Raw genomic sequence first — 27,627 nt, 5'->3', positions numbered from 1 at the left:
GGGCTGCGGGTCACTCGGCTGCACGAGTGGAGCAGGCTCTCAGACTGGACTGAAGGGGCCAGCGATGGTCACCTAGGGACTGATTCAGAGCAATGGTCGGTGGCCGTGGTTGGAGCCCTTGGAGCAGGGTGGAAACGAAGGATTGGCTCCTTCTGGCTAGAGTCACCAAGTCAGGCTTGAGTTTGAGCCAGAATTCTCTCTTGCTCTGCCCCAAATGAGGGCTAAATTGGAAATTGGAGGACTCACATTCAAATCCTGTCTTCCACTTGTTCCCAGGGTAGCGTTGGCCGAGGAACTGCACGTGTCTGGGCCTCCATTTCCTCATCTACAAAAAGTTGGGGTTGGACTCCTCTGAGGTTCCTTCCTGCTCTCAAGTCCAGGATCCCCAGCACCAGTGCCCATAGGGCAGGTGGGAAGTCTGGAGGGTCATGGGCCTGAGGTTGCAGGGGCTACAAAGCTAGTGCTTAGTACAGAAGTAAGGAGGTCACTGATCCAGGTCCCAGCTCTGCCCCTTTGGCCTCCCTGGGCATCAGCTTCCTCATCTGTTGGATGGCTCAGTGGCAGTCAGCACAGGAGAGCCTTTGGGCCTTAGGCTCCTCAGCTGTAACATCCTTCCTGCTCCCTGTCTGTGTTCTTAGGGTGCATCTCTGCGTCTCCTTCCACATCTGACATGCCCTATTTCTATTAAGTGTGACTTTGCTCTCCATCACTTTGACCCAGGGAGGCCCCTATGCTCCAGGCGTGACGAAGGGTTGGAGAAATGCCAGCATCCAGGAACGCCAGACGTTGGAATTAGGGTTGAGAGCTCTGGAAGGTGGAACAGCCAGAGTTTGCTTTCAAGATGAATGGGATTCTAAATTCTGCAGCTTGTGTTGGTGACGTCGCTGAGGTCACCAATGGGGGCTGACTTCTTGGCAAAGTGAAGGGCATAGTCTAAAGTGAAGGCCTTATGATTGTGAAGCCTCTTGGTGCTTTTAAGTAATAAATGCCCCTTGTGGCTTCTACCCTGAGGCACCCGCCCCCCAACACTTGTCCCAACAGGAGGAGATTATTGGCAGGGCTGTGGTTGCTGCATTTGGGCCTTAATATGTCTTTCTTAGCACCCACGGCTCCTCCCTCCCAGGCATGGCCCTCACACAACCCCCTTGGCTCTAACCTCTGCCTCCAGTTCTCATCCCTAGCCACTGAGGCCACGGGTTTTAAAATGGGTGCTGATAAGGCTTAACCCAGACCAGATTAAACATTAAAGGCAGCCACTGTTGCCAATATGACCAGACATTAATGGGCTGGGCCTCAGAGTGTCTAGTGGAGCAGAACAGAGCTGACAATGGCTGCTGACTTTGCCCAGGTGCTGACCGAGATTGGGGGCTTCAGGTCCTTCCAGATCCGGCTCCTTGTCCTCATGTGCATCCCCAACTTCCTGTCAGCCTACTACATGTTTGCACAGGTCTTCATGGTTTTGGACGAGCCCCACCACTGCGCCCCTGCTCGCTGGGTTCAGAACTATGGGCCAAACCTGACCGCTGAGGAGAAGCTGAATCTCAGTGTGCCTAGGACTGAGGCTGGCAATTTCGAGTCCTGCCTCATGTATGCGCCACCCCCAGAAGGCTGGAGCCTTCATGACGTCTACCAGTACGGCCTCAATGACACGAAACCTTGCCAGGAGGGCTGGGAATACCTGGAGAAGAAGCCGCTCTCTCTAGAGAATGAGGTGGAGTCTCTTGCTGTCTGTCTTGTCTGTCCCTGTCTCTGCTGTCTCTGCCTCTCTGCACTTCCGTCCTGGCCCTGCTGTTTACTGCCTGCTACCATTGGGCAAAGCATCCCCTCTGGGTTTTGTTTTCTTCATTTGTAAAATCAAAGGGGAGTGGACTTGATCTAAGATCACTTAGGCACTCTTAAATACTGTGATTCTTGGAGTCCTTTATGGTAGACATGGAAAGACCTCTTTCCCCTGGGGTAGTTTGAGTTGGAGGTCTGGCCCAAATCACTGACCCCTTTCCCTTGGGCCAGGGAGGGACCTGCTGTGGGTTTGAACACCTAGATCCTTGGGCTTGGGTCCAGTCAGGTTGGGGGCACAGCCAGGATCTCCTTTCACCTCAAAAGGAGCTCTCTTACCTTGGGCTGTTCCCCAAATTCCTTGATTAACTTTAGCTTGAGCACCTGTTGTCCCTCTCCTCCCCAGCCTGACTTTTCTTTCTTCAGCGATCCTTCTGCTTTTCCAGGCAACCACTTTTCCTTGCATTTTACCCCAGAGCAGAGGCAGAAGCTTCCTTTCTTTTGTGACTTTGTGGGTCCCTCCTTAGATCACAGTGAATGCCCAGCGTCCTAGAATCATAGCCTCTGAGGAGCAGAACTTTAGAGATTCTTTAGTCCAGCCCCGATCTCCCCAGCAGAAATGATGCTGCTTTTTGTAAGCATGCCCCAACCCATCCCAATCCCCCTGACTTCTCTTTGCTACCATGCTCGATTCCCTTTGCTCATGCCAGCAACCCAGTGCAGAGAAGGGGTCCTGGGGCACAGGAAGCTGGAAAACATTCAGAGATGAACACTAAGGTACATAGACCTGGATGATGTTGGTGCTTGACATCTGTCTTGAACCTTAATTATGTGTGTCCTGTGTCTGGGGGGGTTGGGGGGGGCATCTTTTCCTCTTTTCTCTAGTACACTGTAGCCTAGCACGACCTTAGGCACACAAGGGTTTACCATTTGAATTGAATTGAATTTTGTGATGGTGAGGGCCACGAGGCAGCCTTAAACTGGTTGCATCCCTGTGGAGGACAGGGCTTCCTGGCAGCCCAAACAGAAATGGAGAGCTGGAAGCACCTTAAGAGTGAGCCAAGTCGTCCAAGTCCAGGGCCCCTGAGGTGATGTGACTTTACCAAAAAGGGTTAGTATTAACTCCAGTCATGAGTGCTTGACCATTTTTGGGTTAAACACCAACCTCCTGTCATCTCAGTGGCTTCCCAGAGTGGGATGACTTCCATACCAGCATGGGTCAAGCCCCCTGAGTCCCAAATACAGTCATAGAGAGACTGGAATTAGCAGGTCCCAAAAATTCCTTCTCTCCCTACCCCTGAGGATTGTGACTTTTTGTAAATCCGTCAAGCACCTATGTGCTACCTGGGGTCAGCCAAGCTTTCAAAAGCTTTTGTAATCTACTCCTATCCTCTGGTTATATCTGCCTCACTCTCCCAACTAACCCCATTCATATTCCCACCCCTTCGACTCTCTTCCCTTGATGGCAGTCTTTCTACTTGTGTACTGGAGCAGCTAGGTGGCTCAGTGGATAGAGCACTTGTACCTGGAGTCAGGAAGGCCAAAGTTGGAATATGGACTCAAAATGTGACCCTGGAAAAGTCACTTAACCTCTACAGAGGAACTATGGGGATAACAGCATTTACCTTGCAGGATTCTTGTGGGAATAAAATGAGTTAATATTTGTAAATTATAAACACTTAGTGCAGTCTTTTCCACTTTGATTAGATAAGAATGTTCATGTGGCAGAGGAGACCTGGTCCCAATCACACCCCATTCTTAATTCCCAAATACCAGGGAACTGTCCTGCACTACTAGAGCAAGAAAGGCACACCTTGGAGTGTGCCTACTGTGTCTGAGATGAGCTGCCATGTGGTCGTTGCCTACAGGACCTTGATTCAAATCCCAGCCCTGCCAGTGGTCACCTGTGTGACCTTGGACTGGTCATTTTATTTCCCTGGACCTGTTTCTTAATCTGGAAAAGGAGGGTGTTAGGCTAGACAGTCTCTGAGGCCTCTGCCAGAGCTGGAGTGAGGATCCTGGCCTCCAGTCAACTGGGGAGACTTTGGGGAGAGGAATGATTATTAGAAGTTTTTTATCCCCTGATTTAATACAAATCCAGTCCCACTCCCACCTCCCCCACCAGCAGTCTGAGAACACCTAGCTTTTCCATTTGCTAGTATTCCAACTACTTAGATATAGCTGAAGGCATCCAGGACACAAAAGAGACTAAGAACTCTACAGGAAGCTTGTGTGTGTACCAAAGGGCAGATGCATCTGGGGCATGTAAAGCTTATCTTTCATTGTACCCAGCTAAGCTTAGGTGAGGAAGGGGAACCAGGGATTCTGCTTAGATACAGAAAACCAAACCAAATCAAGACTTGGCTGATGGGGAAGCCAGACTTTTTGGGGGGGAGGGGACAGCTCTCAGAGGATTTTCTCATATAAATGTGGTTTCATCAATTCACTACACGTTTATGAAGCACCTACTGTGTGCCAGCATGGTCAGTAAAGGGCGATGGCATCTTCCCAGAGCTCTCCTTTCCCTGCTTCACCAAGAGGTGAGGAGACCTAACCAACGCAGAAGAAAAAGAGGGGACCCTGGGAGGAAGATGGAGCCACTTGGGCTAGACCATGGGAAGTACTAGGAACATAATCTGCCAAGCTAGAGACAGGTCAGATAAATAAAGCTGAGCAGTACTGTGGAGAGAGAACAATTGAACTCGTGGGAGGTGATGCGATACGCTCACATCCAGAGCACAGAGAAAGAAAGGCCAAAGACAGTCTTTGGAAACGGGATTGGGGATGAGACCTGGTTGATGATCCAGAAAGAATGGCTGGGCAAGTCAGAGAATAAAAGAGCAGTTCTGCCACTTACTGTCTGTGTGCCCTTGGACAGATCAACCTCCCTGGGCCTCAGTTTCCTCTTCTGTAAAATGAGGGTGGAGAGGGATACCATAGAGAGGGAGAAATCATAATTGATGGAGTAAGCTGCTACAAGAGATGGGGAGGGTGGGGTCAGGGGTGCAAGTTGAGGGGTTGACCTGGACAAGAGTCACCTCTTCATCAGGGAGGAGGGAACAGGGAATGATTTCAGGGGAATTTCTTGACTCTGGAGTGAGGATCCTGGCCTACATATCAAAACTGTTGGAACTCAAGAGAGAATCTGTAGGCAACTGTCCAGCTAGTAAAAAAAAACCAAACCCTCAAACTGAGGTCCACCAAACCAGGAAGAACCTCCACTTGCTGACCTCTGGAGATTTCTTCACTTCGTTGGGGCCCTTGGTCAGTGTCCATGTCATTCAGTCAGCAAGTATTTAAGTACCTGCTGTGTGTCAGTGTGCTAAACACTAGGGATACAAAGGAAGGCAAAAATGATCCTTGCTCTCAAGGAGCTCCTCGTCTAACAGAGGGCCAGTAGGTGACTATGGTAACCACAGAGTATTCATTTATAACATTTTGTTGGTTGTAACTATGACATAGGTAGATGTGTCTTAAGGTATGGCTAGTTCTAATGAAGGGGCTCTAAATGCCTGCTGGTATACAGTTGCCTTGTGTAGACACCCCCACCCTCAGCACCTCTAAGTACTCCCTCCCTCCTTCCTCACCTCTGTCTTTTGGACTCCCTGGTCTCAGCTCAGACACTACCACCTGCATGGAGGTTCCCCCCATCCCCGCTATTATCTTCTGTTTGTTTTATGCACATTTTACATGTTCCCATTGTCTCCCTCAACAGACTGTCGGCTCCTAAGCATCAGGGACCATTTCATTTTTGTCTCCCCAGCCCTGGCGCCATACCTGATACACAGGCAGTGATTGATAAGGCTTGTTGATTCGTTAACCTGGGCTTTGGTGCCAAGGATCCCACAGCCTCAAGGGGCAAGACATACAGGATAATCAGAGGATGCCACCAGGCAGTGATATATGACCATAGACTAGAGTGGGAGATTGACATAAGTGCTCTAGAAAGAGATGGGAGAGCCATGGGGATCAAGAGTGGTGGGCCTGATCATCTGCCTTGGTGCTCTTGTTTTACAGATGAGGAAACTGAGGTCTGGAAAAGGAAAGTGTCTTGTAAATAGTACGTACCCAAATGGCTAGTCAGCCACTGAACCAGGACTGTTGAACCCAAGTCACGTGCTTTGCTCTTTCTTTACTACACAGTGGCCTTGGAAGGCTTCATAGGGAACTTGGGCAAAGCCTTCAGGGCCAGAATAGGTAGAGGAAAGGAAAAAACAGCATGGGCATCCAGTCCGGTTTCTCCTCATTAGCAGCTGCCTCCTGCTCTCTAGAATGTATTGAATAAGAAAGGGCAGACACAACCTTTTCCTGTTCTTCAGTTATATGAGCATGAGTTCATTTCCCAGACATGCTCTCCTCACCTTTCCCTGTGTCTCCCTACCCACAGATGTACAGAGCTACAAGGGAACCCAAAGACCATGTAGCCCATGAAAGGGATCTTCATTATAACATACCCAATAAGTGGTCACCCATTGGTACCAACACAATCTTGCCAACTCATCCCACAGACTATCCCCCATCTTCACTGTTTTATCACTTGTTCCATTGCCTGTGTTTCCCTCATCCTCAGAAACTTTCACATGACCCCACTATCCCCTCAACCTATATCATTCTTTCTCTTTTCCTCCCTTTCTCAGCTAAGTTCATTGAAAAAGTTGTTTACATTCATTGCCTCATTTTGCATTTGCTTCTCAGAAATCTAGAGGTGGACCTCCTCAATCAGTTGAAACTCTTCTCTGAAAAGTTACCAGTGACCTTTCAGTTGACAAATCCAATGGTCTTTTCTCAGTCCTCATCCTTCCTGACTACAGCATTCAATGTTGTTGTTGACCACTCCATCCTCAATCTGGCTCCTTTCCCAGTTCCTCCAGATTCAGGATCTGGCTGCTGATCCCCTCCCCCAAGGGATAAAGATTGGATTGTTCTGGGTGCACTCTGTCACCACCACCCTGGGCAAACAAGGTATATTGGTTTCTTGGTGTAGTCAAGGGGATTACACAGTACAGAGGTGATGGATGAAAGCCTCTCAGACATGTCCTACTGAATACAGTTTTTGGCCAAGGACTGACTAGGATCAGAGGATTCCCTTGGCCTTGTTGGTTAATTTCCCCAACGTAAACTTTCCATTAACTCTCTGTGGCTTTGATCCACTTCCAGTGGCTTTGTAGCAAAACCACTGGAGCTGGATGACTTCTTGGCTGCCATGCTCACTGTCAGTGGAGCCCATGTGCACTGATGGATGAACAGGTAACCACATGGCCTAGAGACCACAGGAGATCAAAGGAAAGAATACCTCATGGTGAGATCCTGGGGAAGGAAAGATGAGTAGCATCCAACAGAATGGAAAAGAGGTCAGTGAATGCCCAGAACTAAGACAGACAAGGAGAAGGAGGGGGAAGCTAATGAGCCATCTGAAGTGGACCAGGCACGTGCTCAAGGGTGCAACAGAAGAGATGGACTTATTCTAAGATTGATAGAGTGCCTGAAAAGTTCCGCTTAGGCCAACAGAAGGAGAAATCAGGCAAAGGTTCTTTCAATGAACTCGAGAATTCTAGATCAAGAGCTGGCTGACCTAGGGAGCTAAACCTTCCTCATCTCCATCTACTGGCTTGCAGGGCTTGGATGGAGCCCCATCTTCTCCAGCAGTAGTATTAAACTCAACTAGAAACCAGGGCCACCAAATCATATGTAATGATCTCTGTGAGTCAGATGTTGACTTGAAAAACCACATGTTATCATAACTGCATGTTATCTTTATTTTATTGCATTTTTATTGATTTCCCAATTGAATTTAATCAGTGAGTGTTGGGGGCCACATTGTTGACCTTTGTGTTCTACAAGAACCCTTCCTGGTTTCTCTTAATTCTGGTGCCGTGTCTCTTGATTATTTCCGTTCTGTCCTGTCTGTGCCTTGTTTGCGTGTTGTCCCCTCCATTAGAATGGAAGCTCCTTGAGGAGGAAGATGTCTTTTGCCTTCTTAATCCCCAGTTTTTAGTACAGAGCCTGGCACACAGTAGGCACTTAGTAAATATTTACTGACTTGTTGACATATGAGCCCTGAGGCTAAGTACGGGGTGGGGTTCCCTTTGCACCTTGGCATTTACTTTCCTAGGTGTTTTTCATTTATCTTAACAAGAGCATAAAAGAGCTGATAAAGCCCTATCAGTAGGACAGCAAACACTGTTGGAGAAAACAACCACCTTCAGTTGTCCACCTAGCACAAGGAAGGAAGAAACCATAGACGGTAGCCAAGTTGGCAGCCCCCAAACCAAGCAGTGAGGCAGAGCCCAGCCTTTGCCAGATCCCCCAAATCCAGAGTATTCCTGTTCCAGACCTCCCTATTCTAGAAGCCTTAGAAAATCATGGATCTCAGAGACCTTAACGGTCAACCTCATTTTACAGAGGAGGAAACCGAGGCCCAGAGGGAGCAAATGATTTCCCAAGATTCCATGAACATTATCTTCGGATCATAAGTCTAGAGCCAGAAAGGATCTTCAGAGATCATTGATTCCAGTTTCATCATTTTACAGAGGAGAAAATAAGACCTAAGGAGGTTAAGTGAGCCAACCTTTTGCCTCTTGAAAAAACAAGTGTTTTTCTCTCTGTCTGGGTCTGTCCATTCTGCCAGAAGTATTACAACCGTCTTCCTTTCCCTCACTATCCTCTGCCTCCACAAGGTAGGAATAGTTAATAGGTTGAATGGCTGATCTTGACAGATTGGAATAATGGGCCCGGTATAATTTAATAGAGACAAATGGATGGATGCTTCCTAAAACCCTATGTAAGTGGGGGAGGGGGGTTAGGCTGTTTTGTATTGCCCATGTAGGTTGTGTGTGTCCACATGAGTCTGTGTAGATGTAGCTCATAGGGAGGCAGGAAGGAACATCTCTAGAGTCTCCTCCCCCACCTTTCTCCAGTGAAGGTTTTCCTTCTGTCTAGGAGGTTGGGGCCAGAAGCTGGTCACTCTGCTCTCCTCAGAGACAGAAGGTCCTGAGCTTGAATTATATCTGTCTGCACCCTTAAATATTGTTAGTCTAGGAGAAATAACTTTTAGATTCAACCTACATTCCTGGTCACTGTCCCTTCATGGGAAAGGAGGACCCCCAGCTAGACACCCCAAGCTGGATTCCATTGCCATTAAATCCTAGCTCCACAGTAAACAAATGTAGCAAATAAACTCACTAACCCAAGTTGCCAACGAACTGAAATCGAAGAAAACATGCTTAGGAGACTATATCCCAGACAATACTGAGTGAATGAACTCTCCCATTGGGAATGAGGTCACAGCTCATCCAATAAAGGGAGGGCCAGATCTCACCAAAAGAAGAAACTCCCCCAAAGCCTCTAGTGTAGCAAGCTGGGGATGGGGACATGGTCCATCTACCAGTCTTCTCATGCCAACTTCTTCTCAGAATTGTATCTCTCCTTTCAGGGACCTGAAGAGAGTCTACAATCACATGTCTTTCCCCTTGAAACTGGAAGCAGGAAGACCAGGATTCCTGGTCTCTTTAACTCTCACCAAGTCTGCCCCTCAGAAAGGCTGGGAGCATTGAATTACCAATCTTCACCAGTAAGGAGAGTCTTTGAGCCTAGGGTTACAGATAGACCTAGTTCCTATCTCTCTCCTGGACACCACATTGGGAGCTGCCTGTTGGTTATCTCCACCGAGATATTCTATAGCTTCTCAAGCTCAGGTGTTTGTTTGGTTTTTTTAAACAGAGCTCCTTACTCCCCCAAAGCCACACTACACTTTCTGAAGAATCTCTGTTTCTGTTGAGGGCATCACCGTTCTACCGATTCCCTGATCCCATATTCTGGAAATCGTAGTTGACTACTCTCCCTCTCCCAATATATTCAGTCACTTGCCCATCAAACAACTGATCAATCTGCATGTTAAGTCCTATTGATTATATCTGCACAATCACTCTTACATCTTTCCTCTTCTCTCTACCATCTCAGTGATTGAGGTGGTCATCATCTTTTACCTGTACTATGATAAGGACCTTCCAATTGTTCTTGACTTGATCTGTCCCTTCTCCAATCCATTCTCTTTGTAGCTACCAAAAGAATTTCCTGAACGCACTGCTCTGACAATATTGCACTCCACTCTCCTGTCCCCAAACCTTCCAAGGCTCTCTAAAATAAAATACAAACTCCACAATCTAGTTGGTTCCCATGCTTGACCTTCCATTTCCATCTCCATGCCTTTGCTCATGCAACCCCATTTCTGGAATTCGTTTCCTCCTCCAGTCTACATCTCTAAATCATCTTTCTTCAATACCCAAGTGCTGTCTCCTTCGGGAAGCCTTTTCCTATTTTCCCAGTTATTAATGATGTCTCCTCTCAAACTGCTTCATATTTTCTTATCTATGCAGATACTGTGTCTCTCTCTGCAGTACACTCCTTGGAGACAAGGATTGTTCGGTTTTGGTGCCTAGCAAAGTACTTGGCAAGTAGTAAATGCTTCAGATGTCTTTGTAGAATTGAATAGAACTGAACAATGAAAAGTTATCCAAAAGTCAAGTGGTCGTGAGTTCCCCCATCACTGGAGAGCTTCAAAAAAAAAAAAAAAAAAGAGGCTAGCTGATCGCTGTTTGGAGTGCTATATAAGGATTCCCAACTGGGATAAGTATTGAAGCAAATGACTTTTGAATGCTAATATTCTTCAGAGCAAAAGAAGACAGAGGCCCCTAATGAAGGGGCATAGAAATAGGAGCCATGCAGAAAGACTGTCAGAGTGGTGTGGGGGAAAGGGCACCAGACCTGCTTTCGAATTCTGCTTCTGCCACTTGTTATCTGAGTCATTTAACCTCCACAGAACTCAGTTCCCTCATCTGTAACATCAAGGAGTGTCCCTTCTAAGGCAGCTAGGTAGCCCAATGGATAGAGTGCTGGGTCTGGAGTCAGGCAGAGCTGAGTTTGAATCTAGCTTCAGACACTTACTAGCTATGTGACCCTGGGCAAGTCACTTCACTTCTGTGCCTCAGTTTCCTCTGTTGTAAAATGAGGATAATAATAGCACCTACCTCCCAGGGTTGTTGTGAAGTTCAACTAAAATAGTATTTGTTAAGTATTTAGTGCAGTGCCTGGCACACAGTAGATATTTAACAAATACTGTTTCTCTTCTAAATCTATGAATTGTTGTAAAATGAATTCCACTGAGCCAAGAAAACTACATAAACAGTGACTAAAATGATGTAAATTGAAAGAACAAGAAAGCAAACCAAGACTGAATGTCACATGATCATCATCTCGGAGCTTGCTGTATAAGAGGAGATGAGAACATTCACCCCTTGCCTTTTGTGTAGACTTGTGGACACTGCAAAGACCGTCAGACTGTTGTTATATGGGTTAATTTTACCAAACATCCCCCACATCCAACACGCTCGCGCTTTCTCTTTTATCTTTTAGTACAAGGGAAATCCTCACTAAGTAGGGAATGGGAAAATCTTTAAAAATAAGATATCAAAAAAAGCCATCTGATTCTTAAAAAGATGACGCACCAAGATGTAGCTCAAGGACCTCTCCCCTCCCCACTACTTACAAATGGCCCCCACTCTAGGAGAGCTTAGCCATGAGACTGGGGAAAAGGCAGCGAAAAACCTCTGCAGGCTACTTACCTCACCTGCCTAGCCCATGGGCTGGCAAGTGGCCACACAAGTCTCCTTTGCTCCCTTCAGTTTGACCTCGTCTGTGACCGGAAGCATGAAAAGGAGACCTCCCAGTCTGTGTACATGGCTGGCCTTCTGTTTGGGGCAATGATCTTCGGCCCTCTCTGCGACAGGTAAGACGTCCCATTGCTCTCACCCATAAGGAAGCTGCTTGCGGCCTTCGTTGGTCATTGCCTCCCCTGGGAAAGTTCAAGATTAGCATTCCTCCTTTGGGCTGAGGTCTGATCTCTTTCCTCAGCCCAGAGGCCTCCCAAGGCTCCCAATGCGCCTGGCCAATCTCTTGTCCCCCCAGGATTGGCCGCAGACCCACCATACTCATCTTGCTCCTCCTGCTTGCGGTGTTTGGCATTGGGACAGCCTTTGTCCCTGACTTCTACTTCTACATGGCTTTGCGGTTTGCTGTGGCCACAGCAGTGTCTGGCTTTGCCTTCAGCAGCGTCACTTTGAGTGAGTGTCCTAGGCAGATCCCCAGTGGGGCCGAGGGATCAACCTCATATCATTCATCTTTTGCTTGGCAGTGCAGGTAGGGAAAGCTCACCCCTCTGACAGCCCACTCTCTCTAGGAAGCCCTCCAGGTTGTAGGTTTCTTTCTGGGACACCCTAAATATCATTTATTTCCACGACCAGCCAAGGATCAAAATATCACGCATGCAGAGTTGGGGCCTGGGAAACCCTTGTTCATGTCCTAACTCTGCTATGGTCCTGAGGAAATCATGGCGCTCTTGAAGTTTCAGTTTACTTCTCTGTAAAATGTGCCTTCCTCTCCAGACTGTTATGAGAACCAGCTAGCAACAACTAATAAGCATTGAGTAATCACTTACTGTATACTAGGCACTATGTGGCCAAGGATACAGAGGAAGGTAAGAACAATCCCTACCCTCAAGAAGCATGCATTCCATTAGTATAGACAACAGATAGATAATTATGGTGGACATGTAAGAGAGAGAGTAGAGAGAAAATATGTGTGTATAAAATGGACATATACATGTGTGCATATAAATGTGCATGTATATATGCATTTTTATATATGTAGAATGTGTGTGCACACATATATGTCTGTACATACAATGACAATGAAAGGTAATCTCAAAGTGTTTATTAAGTGCGTATTATGTGCCTCTCGCTGTGCTAAGCATTGGCAATCCAAGGAAAGACCCAGAGTTCCTGCCCTCAGGACCTTCCATTCTAGAGGGAGAGATGGCAGGCAGCCAACTGGGGCTCTATGCAAAGTAGATGAAGGCCATCTGAGGGGACAACTGAAGGGGGCTCTTTGTGCCCTGACCCCCTGCAGGAGGCTGGGAAGGATCTCTTGGAGTGATTTCCATCTCATTGTTCATGTTCTCTCTCTCCTCACCAGTCACAGAGTGGGTCAGTATCTCCAAGAGGACCCACTCCGTGGTCATCTGCCAATGCTGCTTCTCAATAGGGCAGATGGCCCTGGCCGGCTTAGCTTATGGAATTCGAAATTGGAGGCTATTACAGATTGTGGGCACCTCCCCTTTTTTACTGCTGTTCTCCTACTGGTGGTGAGTAAGGGCAGGGCAAGGACCCTCCTGAAAGTCCCCAGTATCCTCTCCCATACACGATGCTCCCTGTGTCTCCTCCAAACCCTGCACCTCAACTCGACTGCCCCAGTGATCCCCTCTACCCCTTTTCCCCCTCTTTCTAGAACCTAACACCATACCTTTAGACTGAAGTACATACAGGTCAAGTGCAGCTAGGTGGCACCACGATGGATAAAGCCCCAGACCTAGAGTCAGGAAGACTCATCTTCCTGAGTTCAAATCTGGCCTCAGCCATGTACTAGCTGTGAGACCCTGGGAAAATCACTTAACCCTATTTGCCTCACTTTCCTCAAATGTAAAATGAGCTGGAGAAGGAAATGGCAAACCACACCATTATCTTTGCCAAGAGAATCCCAAGGCAGTCCCCAAATGGGGTCATGAAAATTCAGACATGACCAAACAACAAATAACTTCCTGACTCCAAGTCCAGATTTTGGCCAGTGAAATCAACAACGATGCAACAAGCATTTATTGAACACTTTTGATGTCCCAGACCCAGGGCTGGCAATAGGGAGATGGACAAACGTGAACTCATGCTGATGCCTCACATCAGTGCTGAGCCTGTAATGGACTTGGTAACTAACCAGGGACTCCTCATGCTCAGAGGGGTGTCTTGTGAGGCCCAGAGAAAGGAAGTGATGCAAGACCCCACAGTGTGGTCTGCAGCTCAGTCCTGGCTGCCATATATGTACTCCTCTCATGTTGTTACTCTAAGTCCTTCTCCCTGTCATGACATTTCTGCCCCTCCCCCTTTCATTGCCCCTAACCTCATGGCCCAGCCAGGGAGCAGCTGATGGCCTAGGAAGCAATGTACTCTACCACATTCCCCACCCCAGGCCCTGCCAGGAGGGGGACAGAATTCATACCCCTAGAGGCTTACTACCTTGACCTTGCCTGCCAATGATGGGGCTGTGGGCAGAGGGCAAAGGGAAAATCCCTGAAGAACCCCCCCCCTTCCTTCTGCCCTGCAGGGTGCTTCCTGAATCTGCAAGGTGGCTCCTGATCCAAGGGAAAGTGGAGGAGGCCAAGGAATTGATCCAGAAAGCAGCCTTGACAAACAAGCGAAGCTTATCTTCCTCAACCCTTGACCAGGTTAATTGCACTGAGAGGAGCAAAGACTGCTGGGCTTCCATCATGGGGGGGGGGGGGGGTGGCCTAATGCTTCTGTGGCTACTTGACTCTCTGTCTTCCCTACAGCTAGCTCCAGAGAAGACAGGACCTAGGGGAAATGCTCTGGACCTGTTTCGGCACCCTCAGCTCCAGAAGGTGACCCTCATTCTGTGCTGTGTCTGGTGAGTCAGCATGGCCATTTATCCTGATGCATTTTCCCATTGAATGTACCAAGTTAAGTGGAGATTTGTTGGCCTATTCTCCTTCTTTCTTAGGCCCATTCTCAATGGTGCTCCTCCCTTTGCAGAGGAGGAGGGGTGTCATGGGTCACCCCACTCGAGGATACCCCATGGCCTCCCTATCTCCAGCCAGCCTCCACAAGCTGCCAAAATAATATTCTTAAAACACAGACATGCTCATGCCACTCCCCTCCTCAGACATCTTCTTGACTCCCTACTGGCACCAGATTAAAGACTTGTGGCTCCCTGAGGGGCTAGCTCCTGAGAAGACAGCAGCCATGGGAAATGCCTTGGGCCCTCTCTAATCCCACCTTCCTTTGCAGACTTATTGTCTCTTACTCCCCTTAGCACACTCTCCATGCCAATCAGACAGGAGTACCCAGGGCCCTGCCAGGCCATGCCATTCTCTATCTCTGAGTGTTTGTACGGTCTGAGCTGGCGTTTATTAAATGTTTGCTACGTGCCAGACACTGTGCCAGGTGCTGGGAATATAGACACAAGTAGGAAGACAAATGCTGTCCTCAAACAGCTTGCATTTGTATCCAGGAAGACAATGCCTAAAAAGAGGCTGAAAGGACTAGGGGACACAAAGGTATCCCCTGGGTCCGTGTGACCTGGAGAGGACTGAGACCAGGCTGGTCTGGGCATCCTATGGAAATGGAGCTTTGACGGGGGCAGAGGGTGCTCTTACTGTGTCAATCCCAGTGCTGAAGTGAGGCTTTAGGATGCAGCCTGGAGGGGCCCCTGGAATGCCTCCCTTCTCACCTCTGGCCCTTTGAGATCCTCCGCAGTGGTGGTGCCGCTGTCCCCAATAACAGCCAATATTTCTGTAATGCTGTTCTGTACAACGTTCCTGCCTTACACACATGGGCTGGCCTGAAAGTCTGAGTGCAGTCTGAAGCATTGATCCCTTCAGAAGTATAAACACTATAACTTTAAAAACCGGTATTTCAAAGGGAAATGAATGACATTTTAAAATGTGGATGTTTCTCTTTTGAAGTCTGATCTAACCACTGCCTTGCACTATCCAACATTCCAGTCAACTGGAACTCTGAAAAAACAAACCAACAAACCTTTCATCAGCTATAGCTTAGAATCTGAAAAGATGGCATTTATCATCCCAGAATGAGATTTCACTGAGTAGATCAGTGTGGACACTCCAAGAAAAAAATCTAATGAATACAGGTCAAGGGGCCAAATTAGAAGTCCTCCTCTGTCTATCCTCGGGTCTAAGAACATGGCCTCCCCGAACTGCTACGCACACACAGTGCATAAGGAGGGGTGCCCCATCTTGTTAAAATTAAAAATGTATGATTTGAAATAAAGATTAAAAAATCAAATAATTAAAACTTCGGATGACATCTTTATAAACTTTAGCCTTCACTAAGACGTTTGGAACACCCTGTATTATCCTACTGGATCTCACTTCAACCCTGTAAAGCAGTGCTAGTTTTGTGCCCTTTTGACAGATGAGCAAACTAAGTCTCAGGGAGGGTAAATAGCTTATTCTTACACAGCTAGTAAATGTCTGAGGTAGGATTTGAACCCAGGTCTCTCCTGACTCCAGGTGCAGTGCCCTCTCCACCATGTCATGCTGCCTTTTATTGCCAGTCAAGAAGCATCTATTCACTAGGGTTAGGGTTAGGAAGGGGAAAAGAAAGGAAAAGGAATATACATTAGAGTATCTACTATGTGCCAGGTGCAGTGCCAAGTGCTTTTTACAAATATCACATTTGATCTTCACAACAACCCTGCTACTTAGTTGTTATTATTAATCCATTTTTACAGTTGAGGAAACTGAGGCAGGCAGAAGTTAAGTAACTTACCCAGGGTCAAATAGCTAGTAAGTATCTAAGGACTGATTTGAACTGAGGTCCTCCTGTCTCCAGGCCTGGGCTCTCTGAATCGTGGCACCTCTAGCAGCTTATTAGGTTTGTACCAGATGCTAGGCATTGTACTAACCAAACCCTGGGAATACAAAGTTCCTGCCCTCAAAGAGTTTGGTCTAACTATATATACGTGTATATATGTATATATATGGCAGATACAGTGTATCACTTTGTATCGCTTGCTCTGTGTCTTAGAAATACAAGTCCCTTGAGAGTTAGGACTGTCACTGTTTACTTTGTATCCCTCTCTGGCCCTCAGTACAGGGCCTGGAACAAAACAAGTGATTCATAAATGTTTATGCCATGGAATTAACGCTCTCAAGCCATCACCCTGTCCCAGGAGGCCAGGCCATCAGTCTGGCATCCAGGGGCTCAGAACAGAGCTCCTCTATCCAAGGAATGAACTCCAGACATTGGCCCCCAGAGGGAAGAGTCCAGATGGACGGTGTGCCTATTCCTGGAATGATGATATTTGGGTCTCCATAGCAAGAGGGGCAATGCCTATGTTTGGGGAGCAGCACACTTGTTCTGTTTCAGGATTGTGTTCTGAGGGGGCTACTGTTCCTGACCTCAGGAGGCCAGAGACCACGTCTTCTGTGTGTGAGGAGGGCAGTGTCCCCAGTCCTACAGTAACCAAGGCTATCTTGTTGACAGGTTCGTGGACAGCCTTGGCTACTATGGCCTGAGCCTCAATGTGGGAAGCTTTGGTCTGGACATCTACCTGACACAGCTGATTTTTGGGGCCGTGGAGGTGCCAGCACGCTTGTCCAGCATCTTCATGTTGCAAAAGTTTGGCAGGAGGAAGAGTCAGATGGGGACGCTGATCATGGGTGGCCTCATGTGCCTCATCATCATCTTCATCCCCTCAAGTATGGAGGCTTTGGGAGGGCTCTCTATATACAAGGTTGACCCACAGAGACCAAAAATACGAAGCACTGTTCCCCAAAGTGCCATGGCTAAGAATAAGGATAAAACAATTCCAGGAAACACTTGGGAAAAGCGTTTACTCCCCAGAGCTGGAAAGTTCTGTTCCCTGGAGGCCAAGCCTACTCCAAGCCATCTCTGTGCCTGAAATTCCACCATTAGTCGGTCATTCTTCTGGGATACAGCATCAAAAGCAGATATTCTGCAAAGAGGGGACAGACAGAGCCCCTTTAGCTATGAACACTTCAGTGGGACTCAGGTCCTGGAATAGCTGCTGAGTTTGGAAATGAGAGATCATAGACCACTTACTGTCAGAAGGGAGAACCATAAATGGGAGGTGGGTAGAGGTAGTGGTAGCCAGGTCTTTGAAAGACAGACTTTGTCCTCTTTCCTACTTGGGAATGAACCAGGCCCATTCTTATCCTGACACACATACACACACACACACACACACACACACACACACACACACACACACATCTGGCTCCCATCATCCACTGACTGTCTCTTTTCCCCGTATCCCAGAATATCCTACCGTCACCACGGTGCTGGCTGTAATAGGGAAGTTTGCCACATCTGCAGCATTCACCATCTCCTACGTGTACTCAGCAGAGCTTTTCCCCACTGTCATCAGGTAATACCAGAGCCCAGGTCCTACACCCCAGAGCCTAGATGACCCTATGTGGGAGGGACTATTGTATCCCCCTGTTACAGATGAAGAAACTGAGGCTCTGAAAGTTCCAATGACTTGCTTAGGTTCCTACAGTTATGAAATGTCCAAAAAGGGATTTGAATCCATATCTCCCTACTCCAAATACAGGACTCTATCACTCAGAGGCCAGAGTGCTTCCCACTGCAGCTCATGCTCTGTGCCTTCTGTCTCCTTAGGCAGACAGGAATGGGGCTGGTGGCCATCTTCTCCCGGATTGCTGGCATCCTCACACCCCTGGTGACCCTCCTGGGAGAATACCATGCCTCCATCCCCATGGCCATCTATGGGACCTTACCAGTCCTCGTTGGAATCCTCAGTGTAATGCTTCCTGAAACTAAAGGAAAGATCCTAAAGGACAATATAGATGACCTGGAACCAACACCCCCCAAAGGGTAAATCCTCCCCCTGGGTCCTGGGGCTAACACTACCCAAAGGGTGACTCCTCCCCCTGGGTCCTAGAGCTAACACCCCCCAAAGGGTGAGTGCTCCCCCTGGGAAAGTTTACCTGGCCTGTATACTGCCTACAATACCACAATTAGAATACATCCTTGGTGTTGGGGTTACAGGGAAGGCTTTTTAGCTATTAATACCTTAGTGGGGATGAGGTCACCAAAATATTTTCAATTTGGAGAAAAGGTGTTGAGAAAATGTGAGGGGGCCTGTGGAGTGTCCCTGCCTGGGTGAGGACCCTGGAAGGGGACTGTGGGTGTGGTCTGCAGGAGAGAATGAGGGGAAGTTACTCTGTTCAGAAGACCACTTCTTTCCCCATAATTTCCTCACCTTCAGCCCTAAAGGTGGCATTTCCCCACCATCATCAGGTAATGCCAGAGTCCAGGACCTTGACCCTCCTAATGGCCTATAGTAGGTGCTTAGTAAGTGCTTGTCGACTTGACTTTCCCCAGGCCCCAGAATCCAGAGACTGATTCCACTGACACAGAAGCAGTGTCAGCCCAGGAGAATGGCACTGTGAGCCACTCCAACACCACCTACTTCTGAGGAGCTCTGCGGCCAAGTGGAAATGCCACTGTCTTCCATCTGTAGGATCCCTGCAGGGCTGCACACCTGGGCATTTGTTGCTCCCTATGGGAAGGGGCTAACACTTTCCCAGTGAAAGAGACATCATTGCTAGCCTTGCTTTTGCAGCATCCTACAGCCCAGGGTGACTAGTTCTCTCTCCCCTCATCTACAGGAGCAAAAATCCCATGCTTCTTTAGGAATTCATGCTGGCTCTTCCCTAGCAGGACCCTTCATCTCCACCTCACATACCTTTGCATTGGCTGGCTTCTGTCCTGGGATGCACTCATTCCTCCTCTTCTCTCAGAGTCCCGGCTCAGTGCAGTGCTCAAAGCAGGAGGCTTGCTACGCAAAGCCTCTTCTGATGTCCCCAGAGCCTAGAGTCCTGCTTCTTTCTGTCTTAGGCCCCTGAGGGCAGGGACTCTTGCAAATTTTGTACCATTAGGCCTAACACAACACTTTGAACACAGTAAGCACTTAAATTTTTGTTGAATTTAATTTACTATTACTAGAAGTTATTTAATAATAGGGCAACAATTTCCTGAAGCCACTGAATCTGCTTAAGACTGTCAGGACAGTGATCCAAGGCAATCCCAAAGGATTAATGAAGAAGCAGACAATCTGCCTCCAGAAAGAACTGCTATTGACTGAATACAGACTGAAGGATGCTGTTTTTCTTTTATTCAAGTTTTTTTCTACAAAATGACTCATGTGGAAATGTTTTACATAATTACACATGTATAACCTATATCTGATTGCTTGCCATCCCAGGGAGGAGGGAAGGAAGAGAATTTGGAACTCATAACTTAAAAAAAAGTTTTAAAAACGTTTTTAAAAAGATTGTCAGAAATTCCTCCTGTAGACTCACAAGCACAGAATGTAAAGTAAGAAGGGATGTTCAACATCTGCAAATCTAAGCCACTAATTTTATAGAAGAGAAAAACCTTAGCCCAGAGAGAAGTGACTTGCATAAGGTCACATAGGATATAAGATATGGGATTTGAACCCAAATCCTCTGACTCCAACTCCTAGACTCCTTCTGCTACATCTTGTTAAATCTCAGAGACCTAAGACCTTAGAGGACAGAGTTTAGCGATTGTGAGAAAATGGTGCCTAAATCAAACCCTATTTTACATGCGCTAGAAGGGTTTCCTCTTTAGGGAAATGCTGGAGTGAATCCACTTCTAAAGTAAAGAAAGCCCAGTAAATCAACATTGTCTTTCAGTTGGAAAGTGTCCTTGACCTGGAAAGTCACATCAAAGAAACGTGGTTCTGATGGTGAAGAGAACTGAGCAGTATTTCAATAGAAAGTCTGGAGAGACCATTCGCTCTCTTACTCTGGGACCATTCCGCTAGAATGGATGCTTCTTGAGGGCAGGAACTTTACCCCTTTGTGCAATGCCTGACCCACACATGCCCCTTTGTAAAAGTTTGTTGATTGATTATTTGTATTATTGCCTACTCCACTCCCAGGGCAGAAGCCAAGACCTCCAGCCTGAGTCAGTCTCCTAAGCAGAAGGGAAGGCAATTTTTGAAGTTAGGAGACTGGGCTAGATATTTCTTAAGATTCCTTTAGCATCTTCTTGTTAGGGATTTAGGTATATCCAGTGTGGTTTTTTTAATTTCATATTTTACTTTTTCCCAATTACATGTAAAAACAATTTTTAACATTCTTTTGTGTGTGTGTTTTGAGTTCTAAATTCTCTCTTTCCCTTCTCTCTCCTTAAGGCAAGGAATTTGATATAAGTTATACATGTGCAGTCAAGAAAACCTATTCCCATATTATTCATGTGAACAGAAACAAAAAAACCCCAAGAAGAGTAAAGAAAGTTTTTTTAAAGTATGCTCTGATCTGCAATCAGACTCCATCAATTCCTTCTTGGGAGGTGGATAGCACTGTTCATCATAAGTGTTTCAGCATTGTCTTGGATCATCGTGTTGCTGAGAATAGCTAAGTGATTCACAGTTGATCACTGTAAAATATTGCTGTTATCTTATAAATGTGAATGTCGAAAACTTTATATGTAATTGGATAAAATAAAATACTATTAAAAAGAAATAAAGCAAGAGATTAAAAAAAAGTATTGCTGTTATTGTGTACAATATTCTGGTTCTGCTCACTTCACTTTGTGTCAGTTCATGTAAGTCTTTTCAGCTTCTTCTGAGAACATCCTGTTCTTCGTTTCTTACAGCACATTAGTATTCCATCACAGTCATACACTACATGTTCACCCATTTCCCAGCTGATGGACATTCTATCAATTTTCAAATCTCTGTCACCACAAGAAGAGCTGCTTTAAATATTTTTCTATACATAGGTCCTTTTCTTTTTTGTTTTTTAATCTTTGGGATACAGATCTAGTGGAGGTATTGTGGGGCCAAAGGGTATGCACTGGTTTTATAGCTATTTGGACATAGATTTAAATTTCTCTACAGAATGGTTGGATTAGTTCACAACTCTGCCAACAATGCTTTAGTGTCCTAGTTTTCCCACATCCCCTCCAACATTTATCATTTCCCTTTTCTGACATATTAGCCAATCTGACCAGTATTGGGTGGTACCTCAGCATTGTTTTAATTTGCATTTCTCTAATCAATAGTGATTTAGAGCATTTTTTCATATGGCTACGGATAGCTTTTTATCACTTCATCTGAAAACTTCCTGTTCATAATCCTATGACCATTTATCTATTGGGGAATGACTTGTATTATTGTAAATTTGACTCAGTTCTCTATACATTTGAGAAATGAGGTTTTTATCAGAGAAACTTATTTACATTTTTTCACAGTTATGATTATTGTGTATTTGCCTCCATCTATGATTTCCCAAGTTTATCTGACTCTCTCTTCTTTCACTTTGTCCATCCTCAGAAGTGTTTTGCTTCTCACTATCACCTTTCTCCATCCACCTTCCAGTCTATCATCCCTCTCCCCTTCTCTTATCTCCCTCCCCTCCTACTTTCCCGTAGGATAAGATAGATTTTTATACTCATGTGAGTAAGTGTGTTATTCACTCTTTGAGACAATTCCAATGAGAGTAAAGTTCAAGTGCTCCCCACTTCCACCTCTCCCAACTTCCTCTCCACTGTAAAAACTCCTTCACATCTCTTTTATGATATTGTATGTGAGATAATTTATGTGAGATATTTTATGTGAGATAATTTTATGTGAGATAATTTTAATGTGAGATAACTTTTATGTGAGAGAATTTGCTCCATTCTACTTCTCTCTTTCCTCTTCTCCCAGTGTATCCCTCTTTCTCACCCTTAATTTTATTTAATATCATCCCATCGTATTCAACACACACCCATGCCCTCTGTGTATACTCCTTCTAACTGACCTAATGTTGGTTCTTAGGATTTACAAGTATTATCTTCCTATGTAGGAATGTAAACATTATTCAATCCCTTATGATTTCTCTTTCCTGTTTATCTTTCCTTTTTATGCTTCTCTTGAATATTGTGTTTGAAAGTCAGATTTTCTCTTCAGCTCTGATCTTTTCATCAGGAATGCTTGAAAGTCTTCTATTTCATTGAATATCTATTTTTCCCTTGAAGGATTATACTCTGTTTTTCTGGGTAGGTGATTCTTGATTGTAATCCTAGCTCCTTTGCCCTCCAGAGTGTGATATTCCAAGCCCTCTCGGATCCTTTAATGTGGAAGCTGCTAAATCTTGTTATCCTGAGTGTGGCTCCATGATATTTATATTATTTCTTTCTGCCTGCTTGCAGTATTTTCTCCTTGACCTGGGAGTTCTGGAATTTGGCTATAGTATTTCCATGAGTTTTCATTTGGAGACCTCTTTTAGGAGGTGATCAGTAGATTGTTTCAATTTCTATTTTATCCTCTGGTTCTGCAATAACAGGGCAGTTTTCCTTGATAATTTCTTGAAAGATGATGCGTATGTGAATGACTTAGCTATTCTTAGCAGTATAGTGATCCAGGACAATTCTGAAGGACTTATGAAAAATGCTGTCTATCTCTGGAAAAAGAACTGATGGAGTCTGAATGAAGATCAAAGCTTACTTTTTCTTCACTTTGTTTTTCTTTCTTTCTTTTTTTCTTTCTGCTATGTTTTCTTTCACAACCTAACGTAGAAATATATTTCACATGATTGCACACATATGACCTATATCAAATTGCTTTCCTTCTCAATGTGGGGGAAAGGGGAGGAAGGGAGAGAATTTGGAACTAAAAAAAATTTAAATGAATGTTAAAATTTGTTTTTACATGTAATTGGGGAGAAATAAAATATTAAATCTTAAAAAGAAAGATAACGGTCTAGGTTATTATTATTAATACTTTCAGGTAGTCCAGTAATTCTTAAATTATCTCTCCTGAATCTATTTTCTAGGTCAGTTGTTTTTCTGATGGGATATTTCACATTTTTTGTGCTCCTATTCTTTTGATTTTGTTTTATTGTTTCTTAATATCTCATGGAGTTATTAGCTTCTAGTTTTTAAGGAATTATTTTCTTAAGTAACCTTTGGTATCTCTTTTTTCCCCAGTTGGTCAATTCCATTTTTAAGGAGTTGTTCAGTGAATTTTTGTATGTCTTTCCATGTGGTCAATTTTGTTTTTTAAGGAGTTCTTCTCTTCAGTGGCTTTTTTATGCCTTTTTAACCATTTGGTCTATTTTTAAGGTGTTGTTTTCTTCAGTATTTTTTTTATTGTGCTTTCTTGCCAAGCTGTTGACTTTGTTTCATGATTTTCTTGCATCACTCTCATTTATTTCCCCATTTCTCCTCTATCTCTCTTAAATGACTTTTAAAATACTTTTTGAGCTTTTCCAGGAATTTTATTTGGAGGATGAAGTTTGAGACCTTGGATGTAGCAGTTTTGACTTTGTTATTTTTTTTCTGATTTTGTGTTTGTGTCATTGTGGCAACTTTCTACAGTCAGGTGTGGGGAGTTTTGTTCATTTTTCCAGCCTACTTTTTGACTTTTAACTTTATGTTAAAGTTGGGCTCTGTTTCCAGGGTAGAGGGGGTACTGTCCCAAGTTTCAGGGTTTTTTTTTTTAATTAATTTATTTAACTTTTAACATTCATTTTCACAAAATTTTGAGTTCCAAATTTTCTCCCCATTTGTCCTCTCCCCCTACCCCAAAACACCGAGCATTCTAATTGCCCCTGTCACCAATCTGCCCTCTCTTCTATCATCCCTCCCTTCCCTTGTCCCTATCTTCTCTTTTGTCCTGTAGGGCCAGATACCTTTCTATACCCCTTTACCTGTGTTTCTTATTTCCTAGTAGCAAGAACAGAACTCAACAGTTGTTCCTAAAACTTTGAGTTCCAACTTCTCTTCATCCCTCCCTCCCCACCCATTCCCTTTGGAAGGCAAGCAATTCAATATAGTCAGGGGGTTTTTTTGTGCAGCTGCTTTCAGAGCTAGTTCTGGGAATCTGTAACTTTTCATGTCTTTCAAGGGGGTTACAGATGAGGAAATTGAAACAAAGAGGGTTAAGTGACTTGCCCAGGAACATAAACTAGTAGGTGTCTGAGGCCAGATTTGAACTCAGGTCTTTCTGACTCCAGGCCCTGCACTATGCACTATGGCACTTCCTAGCTGCCCCTTTGACTCAGAATTTTGTCACTTTTAATGTTCCAACTATTCTGGGACTCTTTTCTCTCTAGGCATATTCTGGGCTTTCTTAGGTCAGAGGAGGCAAGGAAAGTCTCTACAGGACTATGTAGATGATCTGAAGCCCAGCTATCAGGTCCTGATCTGGTCAGCATCATGTACTAATATGAGATATCATCATGAGTGGAGTGTAAGCTTCTGAAGAGCAGGGTCTGCTTCCTTTTTGTCTCCATATCATCAGTGCCTAGCAAGAGGTCTGGGTCATGGAAGGTACTTAAATGTTTGTTGATATTGTCCATATAAAGCCTTGATATGGACCTCTAGAAGTTCACTCTTCCAACCTTTTGATACTTACACAGTCATACTTATCACCAATCCTCCTTCATCTAAAGTAGGAAGGAATAGATACAGTAGAAATTGAAGCATAAAACCCTCGTCCTTTCCCTTTCTCCCTCCCTCTCCTTCTCCTTACTCTCCCTCCCATGCTTGTAAGATCTGGGCTCTCATTGACCAGTCTACCATTAGGTCTTCTTCAGTTTCTGCCACAGTATTAGAGGATGAGGAATGTCAGAGCCAGAAGGGCTGCTTAGTCCAATCCACACCTGAATAGGAATCCTCACCACGGTGACCTTGACAATACATCCCAACCAGAACTCATATATTCCATTATATTTTCCCCAAATCTTCCTGACTCCAAAGCACACCATTAAGCCTCCTCACTGAGATCCACAAACACTTATAAAAGATTGACCATTGTCTCTGACCAGTCTGCCATTGCATTGAATGGAATGCCCTAACTATCCACACTGCAATTACCAAATAGATAAAGGATGGGAATGGCTCAGAGGAAAAAGAGGTCAGAAGGAGACATGGAAGCAGACAGTGCATCTGAGTTATCAGTGAAGCATTCACTAAGTACTTACTATATACTAAACAATGTGCTAGTTTCTGGAATACAAAGAAAGTCCTTCCCCACCCCCATCTCCAATTTTAATTTTGTCAGGAAGCTAGGTGGTACAGAAGCTAGAACACCAGACCTGGAGTTAAGAAGACATGAAGTCAAATCTTGGCCCCAGACATTTATCAGTTTGCCTCAGTTTCCTCATGTGTAAAATGTGGATAATAAAAGCACCTAATTCCCTGAGTTCTCAAATTTGATTTGAAGATCAAATGAGATGATAATTATAAAACAGTATAATGCCTGGCACATAGTAAGTACTATATAAATATTAGCTATCCTTATTATTAAAGTTAATATATCTACTTTTAATCAGTTGTAAATAATTTCTAGTCTTTCATATATAATCTTTTAAAATTTGGGGGGTTTGTATGTTTTTACTAGATGTTACCAATGTTAAAGGTAGTATATGTGTTTTTTAATTTATTTTGTTAAATATTTCCCAATTATGTGTAAAATAAGTTAAGAATAATTTTTTTTTATTTCAAGTTCCAAATTCTCTCCCTCCCCTCCTTGAGAAAGAAAGCAAGAATCTGATATCAGTTATACTTGTGAGGTCATGCAAAACATTTCCATATTAGCCACGTTACAAAAGAAACACAAACAAAATAAAACAATAAAAATGGGCTTTGTAAAAGTCTGCTTTAATCTGCACTCAGAGTTCATCAGTTCTCTCTCTGGAAGTGGAGAGTATTTTTCATCATGGATCCTTTGGAACTGTCTTGATCAGAGTAGCTATGTCTTTCACAGTTCATTTTCTTTACAATATTGCTCTCACTATGTTTAATGTTCTGGTTCTACTCACTTCACTTTGTATCAGTTCATATAAAACTCTTCCCAGTTTTCTCCTTTTTTCTGGGTAATTTAATCATTTTATTAATAATGCCAGCATTTCAATAAAAGGATGGTCCTTTGGCTACCCTCTCTCTCTCTTTTTAAATTAAATTATTTGATTTGTTTTCAGAGTTCATCAATCACTTCCATATATCTTAGATTTTTTCCCCTTCTTCCCCCTCATCCTCCCCTCCCTGAGACAGCATACAATCTTACATAGGTTCTACATGTACATTCCTATTTAATGCATGTTGCATAGAAGAATTAAAATGAATGGGAGGAACCATAAAGCAAAACATAACATAATACAAAAGAAAATGGTCTGCTTCCACCTGCAATCCAGTTCCATAGTTCTTTCTCTGGATGTGGAAGGCATTTTGCCTCAAGTCCATTGGAAATCTTTTAAGTCCTTGCATTGCAATGAAGTACTAAGTGTACCAGAAAAATTCCTCTCAGACTGTGGTTGTTGCTGTGTACAAAGTTCTCCTGGTTCTGCTCCTTTCACTCCACATCAGTTCATATAAGTCCAGACCTCTCTGAAGTCTTCCTGTTCACCATTTCTTATAACACAATAGTATTCCATTACATTCATATACCACAACTTGTTTCAGTCATTCCCCAATTGATGGGCATCCCTTTGATTTCCAGTTTTTGGCCACCACAAAGAGAGCTGCTATAAATATTTTTGTATGTGTGGGACCCTTTCCCATTTCTATGCTCTCTTTGGGATAGAATCCCAGAAGTGATATTGCTGGATCAAAAGGTATGTACAATTTTGTAGCCCTTTGGGCATAGTTCCAAATTGCTCTCCAGAATGTTTGGTTCAACTCAGAGCTCCACCAACAATGAATTAGTGTTCCAACTCTCCCATATCTTCTCCAACATTTATCATCTTCCTGTTTTGTCATGTTAGCCAATCTGATAGGTGTGATGTGGTACCTCAGAGTTGTTTTGATTTGCATTTCTCTAATCAATAGTGATTTAGAGTATTTTTTCATATGATTATAGATAGCTTTAATTTCTTCCTCTGAAAACTGTCTGTTCATATCCTTTGACCATTTATCAATTGGGGAATGACTTGTATTCTTATACATTTGACTCAGTTCTCTATATATTTTAGAAATGAGGCCTTTATCACAGACACTAGTTGCAAAAATTCTTTCCCAGTTTTCTGCTTCCCTCCCAATCTTAGTTGCATTGGGTTTGTTTGTGCAAAAACTTTTTCAATTTAATGTAATCAAAATTATCCATTTTGCACTCCATAATGTTCTCTATGTCTTCTTTGGTCATAAATTTCTCCATTCTCCACAAATCTGACAAATACACTATTGCTTGCTCCCTTAATTTTTTTAT

General features: G+C 44.5%; 1 protein-coding gene across 2 annotated transcripts; it reads left to right on the top strand.

Moving 5' to 3' along the window:
* Positions 1-26: 26 nt before the first annotated feature.
* Positions 27-20,981, top strand: LOC140497708 (solute carrier family 22 member 13-like). Of its 2 annotated transcripts, none has more exons than XM_072598987.1 (10): positions 27-1,711; positions 11,457-11,560; positions 11,740-11,894; positions 12,805-12,973; positions 13,984-14,104; positions 14,210-14,304; positions 16,905-17,119; positions 17,700-17,808; positions 18,063-18,278; positions 20,629-20,981. In XM_072598987.1, the coding sequence occupies exons 1-10, from the start codon at positions 1,328-1,330 to the stop codon at positions 20,639-20,641; spliced, it is 1,581 nt and encodes a 526-aa protein (XP_072455088.1). In that variant the 5' UTR covers positions 27-1,327; the 3' UTR covers positions 20,642-20,981. The 2 variants fall into 2 exon arrangements, with proteins under 2 accessions (XP_072455088.1, XP_072455087.1); XM_072598986.1 differs by having other exon boundaries at positions 18,789-20,981.
* The last annotated feature ends 6,646 nt before the right edge of the window (positions 20,982-27,627 follow it).

Source organism: Notamacropus eugenii, chromosome 3 (genome assembly GCF_028372415.1).
Source record: "Notamacropus eugenii isolate mMacEug1 chromosome 3, mMacEug1.pri_v2, whole genome shotgun sequence".
NCBI classification, from domain to species: Eukaryota; Metazoa; Chordata; class Mammalia; order Diprotodontia; family Macropodidae; genus Notamacropus; species Notamacropus eugenii.
This window is presented reverse-complemented; position numbering and strand designations above follow the sequence as displayed.